Source organism: Phyllobates terribilis, unplaced genomic scaffold (assembly GCF_046119375.1).
Source record: "Phyllobates terribilis strain yellow unplaced genomic scaffold, ASM4611937v1 Scaffold_3__8_contigs__length_932513732, whole genome shotgun sequence".
Taxonomy (NCBI): Eukaryota; Metazoa; Chordata; class Amphibia; order Anura; family Dendrobatidae; genus Phyllobates; species Phyllobates terribilis.
The window spans coordinates 313,341,856-313,357,809 of record NW_027362763.1 but is presented as its reverse complement, the minus strand read 5'-3'; the positions used below and the strand labels follow the sequence as shown (position 1 = coordinate 313,357,809).

At 39.1% G+C, this 15,954-nt stretch overlaps 1 protein-coding gene across 6 annotated transcripts in view; it reads right to left on the bottom strand.

Moving 5' to 3' along the window:
- Positions 1-15,954, bottom strand: part of ATP11B (ATPase phospholipid transporting 11B (putative)) — a 158,466-nt gene that overhangs the window by 22,886 nt on the left and 119,626 nt on the right. For all 6 annotated transcript variants that reach the window (XM_073674984.1, XM_073674983.1, XM_073674982.1 and 3 more), the window contains exons 25-28: positions 12,758-12,896; positions 7,920-7,985; positions 6,428-6,531; positions 1,555-1,720 (exon numbers count right to left, since the gene is read on the bottom strand). In XM_073674984.1, coding sequence (XP_073531085.1) covers positions 1,555-1,720; positions 6,428-6,531; positions 7,920-7,985; positions 12,758-12,896 — 475 coding nt within the window. The remainder of the gene's footprint in view (positions 1-1,554; positions 1,721-6,427; positions 6,532-7,919; positions 7,986-12,757; positions 12,897-15,954) is intronic.

The window sequence follows — 15,954 nt, the reverse complement described above, 5'->3', positions numbered from 1 at the left end:
TCAGAACACCCACTTGACTGCAAAAGACCTTGAGAAAGATTTAGCAGGCACTGGAGTTGTGGTAAATTGTTCAGAGACACCTGCACAAATATGGTTTTCATGGAAGAGTCATCATAAGAAAACCTCTCCTGTGTTCTCACCATAAAATTCAGATTCAAAAGTATGAAAAAAACATCTAAACAAAACTGATGCATTTTGGAAACAAGTCCTGTGGACCGATGAGTTTAAAACAGAACTCTTTGGCCACAATGATCAAAAGTATGTGTGGAGGAAAAAGGGCACAGAATTTCAGGAAAAGAACATCTCGCCAACCATTAAGCATGAGGGTGGATCAATCATGCTGTGGGGTTGTGTTAAAGCCAATGGCACAGGGAACATTTCACGGGTAGAGGGAAGAATGGATTCAATGAAATTTCAACAAATTCTTGATGTAAACATAAAACATCTGTAAAACAGCTGAAGTTGAAGAGAGGAAAGCTTCTACAAATGGATAATAATCCTAAACACATGTTAAAATCCACAATAGACTACCTCAAAAGGCGCAAGCTGAAGGTTTTACAATGACCCTCACAGTCCCCTGTACTGAACATCATTGCAAATCTGTGGCTAGACCTCAAAATAGCAGTGCATGCAAGACGACCCAGGAATATCACAGAACTGGAAGAATTTTCCATCGAAGAATGGATGAAAATCCCTCAAACAAGGATTGAAAGACTCTTGGCTGGCTACAAAAAGTGTTTACAAGTGGTGATACTTTCAAAAGGGGATGCTACTAGGTTCTAAATGCAGGGTGCCCAAACTTTTGCATCTGCCCATTTTCCTTTTTGTAATTTTTAAGATGAAATATAAATATATGCATATATTTTTATTTTGCCAAAAATACAAAGGAAATGTGTATCTTTAACTTTAGGCCTTTTAGAGATCATTTCATCTTCAACTTGCTTAACTGTTCACAATAACAGTAATTTTGACCAGGAGTGCACAAACTTTTACATGCCACTGTAGACCTCGTTTCCATCTATCCAGTCTTTCTGCTTTTTATTTTACGCCTCCAGCCTGATGCAAAACACACTGGAGTAAAAGTGATGTAAAAAATGATTGGCACTTCAGTTGTTGGGCCGGACTTTTCAAGGAGTTGGATCAAAAAATGCTCACTTCTGCATTTTTTTTTTTGGAGGGGGGGGGGGGGTGGAAGGGTTCCTGCTCCTTATTTCTGAAATACAAACGGTTATAAAAAAAAATGGGGCATGACAATGAATGCAGTTTTGACATCAGCTGTGATCAGTGGAGGCACAGGAAAACCGATCCTGATGAAACTGTTAAGTGGAAACAGGGTCTTACAAATCATTCTAATATATTTATTCCTATGCACAATTTGTAGCCATTTTGGTATTGACATTTTTTTGATAATCCCTGTACATGAGATATCGTGGATATTTCAACATAGGACTACATGCCTTGCATTCAGATTTGCAATAGAAGTGTTAACACTAACATCCATTAATAAAACCTCTCTGAAAAGAATTTCTGATGGCCATGTACAGCTCTTGATACCTGTGCCTTCTCTGTACTTGTAGGATAAAGGTGTCTATAGACCACTTTCTTTAGAACGTCAAGAAACAAACAAGCTGTGGTGATGATGATAATGGCAAACCATGCAGACCCACTGGAAAGCAGCTGGACAAATACAAAGTACATGTCTTGGGTGTGTAAAAATGGCCTGGAGAGAGAAAAAAAGGGAACATATTACATGTTACTATTAAAAACCTAACTTTCTATCCATCAAACAAACAAACCGCTGAATTGAAATGTTATGTAGTTTATACTGTGATCCACAGTATATAAAGTGATATACGATAGATGTTATACTACAGTACATTATTAGGACACAAAGACACCCAGAAACACTAAGTGATTGGCTTCTGAGAGCGAACACTATATAGCAACCCTTAACCCCTAAGCCAATGGTGGCGAACCTATGGCACACGCGGGCTAGAGGGGGCACGCAGAGCCCTCCCAGTGGTACGAGCGCCATCTCCTAAACCCCCGTCGCATCCCATCAGGCCGCGCGTGTGCTGAGGAGGGTGAGGGTGGCTCTAGTGCTGAGAGGTATGGCTGGGTAGAGTTTTGGCGGGGCTGCTGATTAGGAGATGGCACGCGTGCACACAGATAGGGCTGTAATATATGAAGAGACCAGAGCAGAGGAAGAACTGGCAGGAGTGAATAGTTTTAGTTTTTTTAAATGTGGGGCCATTATACTGTATGGAGCGTCAAGTGGGGCCATTATACTGTATGGAGCGTCAAGTGGGACCATTATACTGTATGGAGCGTCAAGTGGGGCCATTATACTGTATGGAGCGTCAAGTGGGGCCATTATACTGTATGGAGCGTCAAGTGGGGCCATTATACTGTATGGAGCGTCATGTGGGGCCATTATACTGTATGGAGCGTCATGTGGGGCCATTATACTGTATGGAGCGTCATGTGGGGTCATTATACTGTATGGAGCATCATGTGGGGCCATTATACTGTATGGAGCATCATGTGGGGCCATTACACTGTATGGAGCATCATGTGGGGCCATTACACTGTATGGAGCATCATGTGGGGCCATTACACTGTATGGAGCATCATGTGGGGCCATTACACTGTATGGAGCATCATGTGGGGCCATTACACTGTATGGAGCATCAAGTGGGGCCATTACACTGTATGGAGCATCATGTGGGGCCATTACACTGTATGGAGCACCATGTGGGGCCATTACACTGTATGGAGCATCATGTGGGGCCATTACACTGTATTGAGCATCATGTTGGGCCATTATACTGTATTGAGCATCATGTGGGGCCATTACACTGTATGGAGCATCATGTGGGGCCATTACACTGTATGGAGCATCATGTGGGGCCATTACACTGTATGGAGCACCATGTGGGGCCATTACAGTGTATGGAGCATCAAGTGGTGCCATTACACTCTATGGAGCATCAAGTGGGGCCATTACACTCTATGGAGCATCATGTGGGGCCATTACACTGTATGGAGCATCATGTGGGGCCATTATACTGTATGGAGCATCATGTGGGGCCATTACACTGTATGGAGCATCATGTGGGGCCATTACACTGTATGGAGCATCATGTGGGGCCATTACACTGTATGGAGCATCATGTGGGGCCATTACACTGTATGGAGCATCATGTGGGGCCATTACACTGTATGGAGCATCATGTGGGGCCATTACACTGTATGGAGCATCATGTGGGGCCATTACACTGTATGGAGCATCATGTGGGGCCATTACACTGTATGGAGCATCATGTGGGGCCATTATACTGTATTGAGCATCATGTGGGGCCATTATACTGTATTGAGCATCATGTGGGGCCATTATACTGTATGGAGCATCATGTAGGGCCATTACACTGTATGGAGCATCATGTGGGGCCATTACACTGTATGGAGCATCATGTGGGGCCATTATACTGTATGGAGCATCATGTGGGGCCATTACAGTGTATGGAGCATCAAGTGGGGCCATTACACTCTATGGAGCATCAAGTGGGGCCATTATACTGTATTGAGCATCATGTGGGGCAATTATACTGTATGGAGCATCATGTGGGGCCATTATACTGTATGGAGCATCATGTGGGGCCATTATACTGTATGGAGCATCATGTGGGGCCATTACACTGTATGGAGCATCATGTGGAGCCATTACACTGTATGGAGCATCATGTGGGGCCATTACACTGTATGGAGCATCATGTGGGCCATTACACTGTATGGAGCACTATATGGGGCCATTATACTGTATGGAGCACTATGTGGGGTCATTATACTGTATGGAGCACTATGTGGGGCCATTATACTGTGTGGAGAACTATGTGGGGCCATTATACTGTGTGGAGAACTATGTGGGGCCATTATACTGTATGGAGCACTATGTGGGGCTATTATACTGTATGGAGGACTGTGGGGATTACAGTTGGCGAATCACACTGTGATGGGGTCACTATTCTTTGTTGGGGGATTGAGGGAGGGGGGTACAGTAAGTTCATCATACTGTGCGTGTTGAGGGTACTATGGAGGAATTCACTGTGGGGGTATCATACTGTGTTTGGGGGCACTTTTGTTTGTATCATGCTTCACTATCTGTTTTATTCACGTTTTTTTTTTTTTTATTACATATTTAAAATGAGGCCATTGTGCCATATGCTTTTTACTGGTCTTACATAACAGATTATATTATTCCAATATAATTCCAAAGGTTAATCGTTGTATTTGATAAGGAAAAACTTCCTCAATTATAGACATTTGTTTTAATAAATATCAAGGTTGGCCCACAACTTTGTCAAAGCTTTTCATTTTGGCCCTTTTTGTATTTGAGTTTGACATTCCTGGTTTTACAGGGTTATTCTCATCATGATAAAGGGTTACAATTGCAAAAAGGTTGTAAAAGCAAACAACTTTGCAACTTTTTGATTAAAAATGCCCTCCATTCTCAAGAACACCTCCCTCTGCAATCGGTGGCTAGTATCTTAGGCTTCGAGTGCAGTGCTTACAAGTTCTTTGATATAGACTCTATGTATGTAGGAGTTGTTTTTCTAAACTAAAACCTCAGTATTCATGTTAAATTGCCCTGTTGGCACTTTGCGATAAATAAGTGGGTTTTGGATTGCAGTTTGGGCACTCGGTCTCTAAAAGGTTCGCTATCACTGCCCTAAGCCATTGTGCTGAGAAGAATGCAGAGTAAGGGTAGCTTTCCCATCTTTACTTTCCCCAAAGGCTTCCAGAATGGAAGTAAAAAAGCTAACAGTGAAACATTATATTCTAAAAGCTGACCAAAACACAAACAAATTGTATATAGGGGCATAACCCTACAAAACACAACTGACTGAGAAATTAACTAAAAGGGAATTTTTGGAACACTCAACTAAGGTTTACTACTAAAATATATGGCTAAATTTAATTACATGCTAACCATAAGTGAACTGTAGTAATTCTACGCTGTCCCCAAGCCAACATTTATGAGACAGCCATTGATGTCTACCACCATGATGTGACATGGGGGTGAGCAGTACTGCAGCTGTTTAAGGTCTCATAGACATCATGTATGGGTGATAGACAGAATACCAGGAACATGCACAAAAATTGTGAATTTAGCACAACTACAATTTAGTGTAAATTCATGTTTTAGCCATACTACAATGTATATTCTTGAAAGTCCCTTTGTATGTTTCATAGAGGTACTACATAAACATTCTACAGTGAACAAGTAAAAGTTAGCATTACACAGCGTCCATTCAAGCAGTAGCTCGACTGTGTAATTCTGGAGAGGACAGGTTCTCCATTGTGAGACAGTGCTACCAAAACATGAGGGCCCTGAGCACCTGATCCCAATATATAATCTCAATTTCTACATAGAGCATCTGATAATTAATTTACTAAACCAGAAAACCGCTTAAAGCGTAACAAACATTTTAATTTGCATTTCATAAATTAATAGTACACATGAAAATGAGCAAATTTGTACTATACAGTACAGACCAAAAGTTTGGACACACCCTCTCATTTAAAGGTTTTTCTGTATTTTCATGACTATGAAAATTGTACACTCACACTGAACGCATCAAAACTATGAATTAACAAATGTGGAATTATATACTTAACAAAAAAGTGTGAAACAACTGAAAATATGTCTTATACTGTAGGTTCTTCAAAGTAGCCACCTTTTGCTTTGATGACTGCTTTGCACACTCCTGGTATTCTCTTGATGAGCTTCAAGAGGTAGTCACTGGAAATGGTTTTCACTTCACAGATGTGCCCTGTCAGGTTTAATAAGTGGAATTTCTTGCCTTATAAATGGGGTTGGGACCATCAGTTGTGTTGTGCAGAAGTCTGGTGAATACACAGCTGATAGTCCTACTGTAGCGACTGCCATCTCCTATGTAGATAGGAGGGAGGAGCTAGACAGAGTCTATCTAGATAAGAGGGGAGGGGCTCTGTCTAGCTCCTCCCTCCTATCTACATAGGAGATGGCAGTCGCTACTGATGAGATTCTATCTCCGTAATGGGGAAAGTCTGTCTTCACTGAATACAGATTTTACATCAGAATTGAGAAGTTTGACAGTGAATGATACATTCTGTCAGAGAAACAAGCAGATTTCTCTGATCAGATATTTTACAAAGTTGCTCATTTTCATGTGTACTATTCATTTATAAAATACAAATTAAAACGATGGTTATTCTTTGAATATTTTTTTTCAGCTACCATTGTCACACTTAGGACCCTGAAGTCTCCTTTCTATAGGTAACTACATACTACTTACATTAATTTTTTTCTTGCAAGATTACTGTGACAAAGTAATATGTGTAACAATAAATGTCATTTACAGTTCAAGGGAGATGCTGCCCTTACCAGATAATTCCACCATAAAACAGTGAAAAGATGAAATAAAATGCAATGGAACCCCAAGTGACAAAATGATTTATCCAGGTCCAGAACTGTGTTTCTAGGGCCATCTGTAAAGAAACAAAAGCGATCTGTTGGTGTTTCCACATTAATATTAGGCTTTTATATAACGAGTAGCCAAGTTCTAAATATTCTGTTTTACTTCTGCATTGTTCTTAAAAGGGAACCTGTCATGTCCACAAAGGTTATTAACCTAAAAGATATGTGGCTAAACTGCAGGTTATTAGCATTCCAATGTTGTCTGGCCAACTTACTGAAAAAGTGGCTACTGGGAGGAACCTAAATTTACTCTTCCCAGGAGCTGCTGGTTTCGAGCCAGAGGCATCGGAGCAGCTTCAGTCACCGCTCACTATACTATGTGCGGTGGCTATAAACACGCCCTGGCACTTTGACAGCTCACTCTGCAGCGCATCTGTGCAGAGTGACCTGACATTTAAAGTGCCGGAAAGTCCTTACAGTGACTGCCCATAGTATAGTGAACGGTGATGGTAGCCACTCTGGCACACTTTTATGACTCAAAACCAGGGGCTCCTTGGAGGAATAAAGTTAATTTACTCCTAGTAGACATGCTTACAGAGCGTTAGCCGGACAACATTGGAGAGCTATTAACCAGCAGATTAACCCCATGTCTGCAGGTCAATAGCATTTGAGAACATGACAGGTGCCCTTTCATTACTTGAAGCAGATCGGTCACCATATTTCACAATCCAAACTGTAAACATTACTGAATAGATTTTAGATGTGGTGAGGCTGGTATACTCACTATTTATTACATTTTTGAGAGGCGAGATGAGCAAAAAAAATAGCAATGCATTAATCTGGTTACATTCGCCTCCATCAGATGCCATTTTATGCACAAAAGTACGAGTCAGTTTGGGACAAAAGCTGCACTAACAAGATAAATTGACAAACCACTTTAATCTCAGCTGCTAAATCATATGTATGACTTTTTAACCATTTTTATTTTCCAATGAGTGTAAAGCTTAAAAAAAAAGCAAACAATTAGATAAAGAAAAATAAATATGGCTTTGTGTCTATAGCTCCTAGATATATTTGTATGTTCTATATGTATCCATGGTCACAGACTACAAAAGAAACCATGGGTAGTCTGATCCGACTCAATACCAATTTATTTCACTAAGGATGTAGTAAAGCAGTAAAAAAAATATAAACAAAAAGGGTTTGCAAATTTAAGTTATATGAATGTCTGGAGTACAGATAAAATACATGCAGACTGCAAAAAAAACAAAATCCAACTGATTTGGATATCCTCCACTTAAGTTTGAACAGCAAAACAAAATTGCTATGGCCAATATACGCATATTATAAGTAAAAGATGTACAAAGTTACTCAGTATTTTATGTAGATTTGTACTTTGAAATCTGATTCAATGGGGTCTGTGATAGTTGTAAAAAATAGTAAAGTTTGTGAAGCTCACCTTCATTGTAACTGTTAAAACCATAATTGTAAACACCAAAGTGCCAAACGTCCAGTTTCCAAACATCTAAAACAGGAAAGTAATAGTATTACATTAGTATTCATGCATGTCTATTATGCAAATAGCACCTCAATGACCAAATACATATAAGTATTTAAGCCAAAACAAAAAAAAAACACTTTCACCAGTGTCCAAGGATGAAACAAACAAAAGACTGGAATGGAGGTCTTTCCTCTTCAGCAATGAGTCCTGCTTTTATCTTGGGCACAATAACAACAGGAGATTGGTCTGGAGACCACGTTGGCAACCCCAAGTAGAGTACTTCACGAGGGAATGTAAATTATTCTTCATTCCAAATACAATAGCTCGGTGTTACAATGATTTTGTGGTGGAAGCAGTGTTACAGTCATTTCGCCAATGTGTCCCAGGAGCAGTTTTTCAACACTATAACGCCAGACCACATGTTGCTCATCCTACTGTGGGCACCATGGAGGTCTGCAGCAGCTCCAGACTTGTCTCCCATCGAGCACACCCGGTATGTTCTTGCTCAGCAATTGCAAAGAGAGCTATCAGCAGAGCATGATGCGTGCCAACATGCAATCAGCGTGACAGAACATTGCTCAGACGATAACCTAATTGATAGCAGCCCCTGTGTGTATGTGTATTTCTACACAAGGTATTCATTCTTGATATTGAATAAAATCAAGAGGTTTAGAAAATGTTGCCATTTTTTTCATCAAATATATTTATTTTAAGTGCTAATCTAGCGCCCTTAATTCCACAGCACTGTACAGACATTGCCATCACTTTCTCCTTTGGAGCTCACTATCAAAATTCCTTATCACTATGTATTTGGAGTGTGGAAGGAAACCAGAAAACCCAGGATATATCCCATACAAACACAGGATAACTCCTTGCAGATGTTGTCCTCAGTGGGATTTTAACCCTGAACCCCAGCACTGCAAAGCAACAGTGATAACCACAGAGCCTCTGTGCTGCCCATCATTAAGATTTCTATTGATCCTGTCATTTCCATAATGCCATGACTTTTCCTTCTTGGTGTTGCAATTTCAATGTTAGAGTATATATAAAGTTCCTTTACAATAGTTTAATGCAAAACTAATCCATGTAACCCTGTCAAACAGAAATCTGAGTTATCTACATCACAGGACTTTAAATGTTAGAAACTTAAAGAGGTTGTTCACTACTTTTTAATTGATGACCTCTCCTTAGGATCAGTCATCAATGTCTGATCAGCTAGGGTCCGACATCTGAAAACGGCCAGCTCCGCAAGCGAGTACTTCCGGTGGGCTGACGCCAACACCGATAACAGCTGATTGGCCAGGGTCCGACACCCAGCACCCCTGCCGATCAGACACTGATGGCCTATCCTAAAGATAAGTCATCAATGAAAAAGTATTGGACAACCTCTTTAAAGAATAATGTTTTTTTATTATTTATTTTTATAAATAAATAGTACACATGAAAATAAGAAATTTTGCTATATATTACATCAGAGAAATCTGCTTTTCTCTCTTCTTGGACGGATCATTCATTCTCAATTGATGGGTAAAATATCTTTTCAGTGAATAAAGATTTTCCCATTACTGAGATAGGAGATGGCAGTTGGTGCTCATACAGTTCTGCAGAACTGTAACTGTCATCTCAGGAGAACTCGCAGCAGAATCTGTGTCTAGCAACTGTAACTGTCATCTCAGGAGAACTTGCAGCAGAATCTGTGTCTAGCAACTGTAACTGTCATCTCAGGAGAACTCGCAGCAGAATCTGTGTCTAGCAACTGTAACTGTCATCTCAGGAGAACTTGAAGCAGAATCTGTGTCTAGCAACTGTAACTGTCATCTCAGGAGAACTTGCAGCAGAATCTGTGTCTAGCTCTTCCCTTTTCATCTAGAACTGTATGAGCTCCAATTGTCATCTTCTCTCTGCAATGTACAAGCCTGTCTTAAAATTTTACAAGTGATTTCAGGAGGAGTGACCACCCAATGCTAATAGCATATAATGATATATAACACCATTACTGCTAATTTAATCCTCGCATAATGATACTCTTACCAGTTGCCTGTTAGGCTTCAATATCTGATGACATGCATAGCATGGAAAGGAGGAAAAAGGAAGAGAAGTAGAGCCAAGAGATAAAGCAAGAGAACAGCATAGAGGTGAACAATCGAGTGGAGGCTCTCTAGTTGCATGTGCAAGTGTGTAAAATGAAATCGTCACTTTCCAGGCACTGACATTATTCACTCGAAGTTATTATATCTTTCTAGCCCAAAGTAATAATCAAAGAATACCAAATGGCTAATGCTTAAATGTCTACCTTTGTAAATGCTCTTTTCTTTTTTTTTGCAAGATACAACTTTGCAAATAGCCTTGATTAAAAATACCTATTAATTGTAGTCTACAGCTCCCACACAGACCTGGGTGTTGCACGATAACATACTACAAAAGCCACCATGAGAAGTCTGCCTCATGTTACTCTCCTCCTCTGTAGGTAAGCCAAGAGCAATGAGAGTTGCAGATTGACAATGTAGCATGTCAATTTGCGCGTACTAAACATCCATTTTCATGTGGCAATCGTAGTGATTGTGCAAGTTGCATGGAGATGAATAGTTTGGCTCCATACAGTTACCATTACAATGGGCAGCACATTCGCTGTTTACATGATGGGATGTGCTGCTGATAAAAATTATCATTTATGCCCACATGAAAGATGAGATCAACGAGAAATGAGCTATGATCACCATGTAAAAGGGCCTTTAGATGCAAAAGAGTAACAGATCTACATATGATATTTTTATCAAAGACATTTACAAAGTAACCTGCATCACAGGAATAAAACTTGCTTGAATATATATATATATCATGGTGTAGATAAACAGGTGCGATATAGGTAAATGCCGGTATCCACTGTCTTGACATTTTTAATCCTCACATTTGTACAGATGTTAAAGAAGACATTTAACTGGAGTACCTTCTCCAATTGCCAATGCTCCACTGATTCTGGAACAGTTTTTCTTTCTTCTGTGCCCCCTTTTTTTTTTTCTTCTGTTTCTTCAGTTTTTCTTTCTTCTGTTTTAGGCTGTGTGCCCACTATGCGTTTAAGCGTTTCCGCAGCGGCAAATCCACCGCAGAAACGCTTGGTAGAAGGCCTGTCATGTTCCCCAATGATAATCCGCATGTGCTGTGCACATGCTGCGGAAATTTCCGCTGCGGATTATCATTGCGGAAAAATCTGCAGCGCTACCATTTATTTTGCGTAATCGCCGCCATTGACTTGCATTAAATCACTTAATATCCGCATGACTACATGTGGATATTAAGCGATTCAATGTGCGGATGGTACCCGGGTCTGGAGAACAGGAGACTCTCCCTCCAGACCCGGGTACCATAGTACCTGTATAAAAAAAAAAGAGAATTTAAATTGTGATGCGATAGTCTAAAAGGACCTTTCATGACGTCATTTGGTCGCGTGACCTGTCACATGACTAAATGACGTCATGGAAGATCCTTTTAGACCACTGCGAGTTGCCCAACACATCAGAGGAGACTGGGGGCCATCGGAAGGGGAGTATAATGTTTATTTTTTACCATTTTTTTACTATAACTTAGTCACACTATATAAATCCATGCCGGTTATATAGCGTGACCAAGTTGTCAAGCACTTTCCAAGTGATGCTAAAATACCTTGGAAAACGCTTGACAACCCGCATGTGATATCGCATGATCAAAACGCTTCACTTACGCTTGACCCTGGCAGGAAAAACATATGTAAAATCCGCATGCGTTTTTTTCTGCCAGGGAGATGCAGAAACGCTCAGGAAAAATCCGGAGCATTTCTGCATCGTGGGCACATAGCCTTAAAGTTATGCCCCCAATGTTAAAGATACAAATTGTACCTTCAGCCAACTAGGAGTAAACCACAGAACTTCTGTCAAAAGAGGAGAAAATTGGCCACAAAGAAGTTCTGTGGTGTATGTATGGTTGGCTAAAGGCAAAATTTGATTCTTTATTACCAAGAAATAAAACTTTGGAAAGGAGAGGCACAAAAAAAGCATCATTGTTCCAGAATCAATGGAGCTGCAGCAATTGGAAGAAATGATCAGTGTAAACTAAAAAGAAAGTGAAAGGTCCTCTTTAAATAGGTTATCTATTGGCAAACAACTGATCATTGGAAATGTCCATCCATGGACAGATGTTCTACCGTGTAGGAATACTATGTGCGCACTCAGACATGCCTGAGGTATGAAATAGTGTTGAAAAAAGGATCAGTTGAATCCCGAAAAATGTCAACTTGTCTTTGTGGTATAAAACTGCTGTATTAATAAGTGCTGGATAGCGTTCATTAATACAGCTACATGTGGGAGCAGCAAGGTACGCCGAACTCTACCACTCTTCTATATATCTCCTGCTCATCAGCAGACCACACTGGATCCGACAAGTGTTCATGTCTCAAACCAGTATAGGTGTTGTGTTCTCAACTCCAGTAGGCGAGTAGAAGCACCTCTCAAAATACGATCACCTATAATGTGATTGGCTGTTTGCCCTATGTAGCGTCATTTGCCATTTTTTTCTACTCAGAACAAGCTGTAGTAAATCACCAACATTGAATTCCATTGGCTTATCAAACTGTTCATTCTATTAGCTTGTCAAATGTTATGTTATTAAAAATACTACCTTACTTTTTGTTCTATCAAAAACCTCACGTGTGAGAGCTTACAAATAATGTTTGTTCTTAATCCAGTTATTCAAATACACTTTAATCGGGGTGATAATAACATTATTATTATTAACAACTATTCCCAATCTAAACTAACACATACCTGACCATTTCCAAGGAGAGATGCATCTTCACCCATAAGAAAATATGACCCAAAAAACAAAATAAAGGCATGCCCAAAGCCTAGAAAGGTCCAGTAAAGGAACGGTTTAAAACCGAGAAGGGCATTTTTGCTAATGTCTCTGTAGAAATAATGAAAATATGCATTAAAAACATATTTAGTACCTGGAAAACACAAAATATCACAACATTGATGCCACCATCATCTAATAAACGCTCTACACATTATCAATTAAAATATTATTTAAATATTGTCTTTTTACCTACTGATTCTCTCCACATGTATGTTATCCATTTAAATTATCACATTGCTTAGGCTTTGTTCACACTAAGCGTTTTTTCTTTTTTTTTTATGCTAATTTTCAGCTGCGTTTTACAGTACCAGCAAAGTTTGAGATTTCAGAAATCTCATGCACACACATTAGTTTTCGTGTCATCAGTATTTTGTGATTTGCATGTTTTTTTGCACAATAGTGCATGTCACTTTCAGCGTTTTTTCAGCAGTTATGCAGTGCTTTTTGTGCCAAAAACTAATGAAGTTGAATAGGTAATTTTTTTTTGTCACTGAACTTCATCAGTATGCATAAAGAGACAAATGGAAAGTGAAAAAAGTGCAGTAAAACCAAGAAAATATCAAGCAAAACCTGCTTTTTGGAGGCATAAACTTTACTGCCAAGAGATCAAGTTTTTGCTGCAGAAAAAAAAAACGCTGAAAAAACGCCCAGTGTGAACATAGCCTTACATTGTATGCTCGCTGATTATGACATAACATTACATGGAGTATAATCTACAGCCAGATGATTTTTCTCCCTTCTGTTTGAGTCTTCACTATGGACCTTATTTTTTTTTTCTCTCTATTAAATAAAATATGTTTGATTTTACTTGTGGAATAATGACCCCATACGTTTGTAGGATTTAGACATTTTGTGAGTCTTTTACATGTATTTTCATGATTTCTATAGAGCTATGATGACTCTCTAACTTTGTGATTAATTTGTGCTTGGTTAGTCTAAATGGGTGGACATTTTCAATTAAGGTGTAAAATGGTATTATTCTGACAAGTATGTGAAGAACGTTACATATCCATTGGGTGACATTAACATAGGCTATTTATTACACAGTGAAAATTTCTTCTTGCCAGTCTTCAAACACATAAGATTTACAATATTGGTTCATGCTGTTTGATAAATCTGGCATATTTTTATAAAGAGTATTTTTTATTTTTTTAAACATATAAGTAACACAAACAATAAAATGGGAACCATAATTTAGAATTGTATGGAAAAAGGAAAATGTGGGAAAGAAATCTAGTAAAAAATACAATTAAAGGGGTTGTCCAGTACTTTTAAAAATATGCCAATGTGTTTTAATGATAAATTAAAGCTTCTTTCTAATTACCTCCTGGTGCTGTTTCTGCTTGTGAGTGGCGCTATCACAGGCAGCACGTGACCCCCCCGCCGGCAGCCGGCTCTGACATCCGCTGACGTCTCGACAAATTCAGGCTGCACGCGAGGGTCCCTCTTCTGCGTTCCACCGGTGGCTGCTGGGTTGTGGGCGGGGTTACCCCGTGTGTCACACCCGGCATCCACCGCGTGCTCTCCCTGTCCCCATTCATTGGGAAAGCACGCGGTGGATGCTGGGAGTGATGCGGGGGTAACCCCGCCCACAACCCAGCAGCCACCGTGTGGACCCCAGCGCTGAGTCACTCTTCACTTGACGTCAGCGGGGGGTCACGTGCTGCCTGTGAGCGGCCACCGATTGCGCCACTCACAGGCAGAAACAGCACCACGAGGTAATTAGAAAGAAGCTTCTATTTATCATTAAAACACATTGGCATATTTTTAAAAGTACTGGACAACCCTTTTAACACAATCTCGCTGGATAATTATTGTACACTCTATATAACAGTTTGAACTTATTAATACTTCTCTAGCAAAAGTTATTAAGTTATTTTGAGAATGCAAAAAAAAAAAATTGTTTTTATTCCTTTTAGTATTCTTCTTTATTTGAGTTTAGTCTGGCGATTAGAGTCTTTTCTTGAGCTTTTGGCTGTGACCTGGGTTGGGAGGAAAAACATTACTCCAAAAGTACCATCTTGCAGAATATTTTGAAAAGTATTGGTCCTAATATAGGATGCAAATTAGCACAGGCTAAGAGTAGAAATTCTTTCAAGGATATCGGTTTTAGATGGAGAGATTGTCTGTCTCCAATCAGAAGAAATAAGGGTTTGGCTAAAAGTAAAGAGTGTAGGTCTAATATTGGGTGAAGTTTTTTCTATTTCTAAAGAAAATAAAGCTACCGTAATTGAGGGGAAAAGGGTATATCAAAACCTGTGATATTTATTAAAGTAAATACTTCTATCCAGAAAGAATTAAAGGGCATTATTCCCAGAAAATATGAATTAAGCTTCCCTTCTGTCCACATTCCCTCCAACATAAATTAGATTGGGTAGGGAATATTTTACCAAGTTTAATTGGCGTAAGCTATCATTTGGATTGAAGTATACAGTGCATCTCTTGCAGCGTTGCACAAGTTGTTGAAGCATATGTATATTTTAAGGCTTTCATCCAATTTTCTATATTAAATATTGAGTAGATAATAAGAATTGTTTATTATAGTTATTATTTATTTTGAGATTGACAAGAGGAATTGATATTGTTTGCAGTAGTATTTGAGGACTTCTATGAAATTAAAAAATTCTGTGTCTGGAATATCGTATTTTTCTAAGAGAGTCTGAGAATGGATACATTTTTTCCCTGTTTATGCTAAATTGGAAAAGTTCCGAATACCAACCTGTTTCCAAATTTTAAGTGAGATATTTGGTAGAGCATTTTCCAATACTGATATTGATAAGATCTCCACTGGGATATTTTGCAAATTTTATTTTCAAATTTGGACTAAAGATTTCTATATTAATATTGTATCTTCTAATGTTGTAATAATGGAAGGTTTTAGAGAGAAATCAAGAATAGGAGAGATAATAAGAGTATCTAATGGAAGATCATTATTTAATGAAGTTTCTATTTGTTTATTATTTCTTAGCCAATTTTGGCTTTGTTTTATCTTATTCGTAATTGGTATGCATATAGATTGGGAAGACTACAATTCCTTTTATGTTTGACTAGAATTTGTCTTGCTATTCATGGGGGCTTATTACTAGTGTTGAGCGAGTATGTTCTG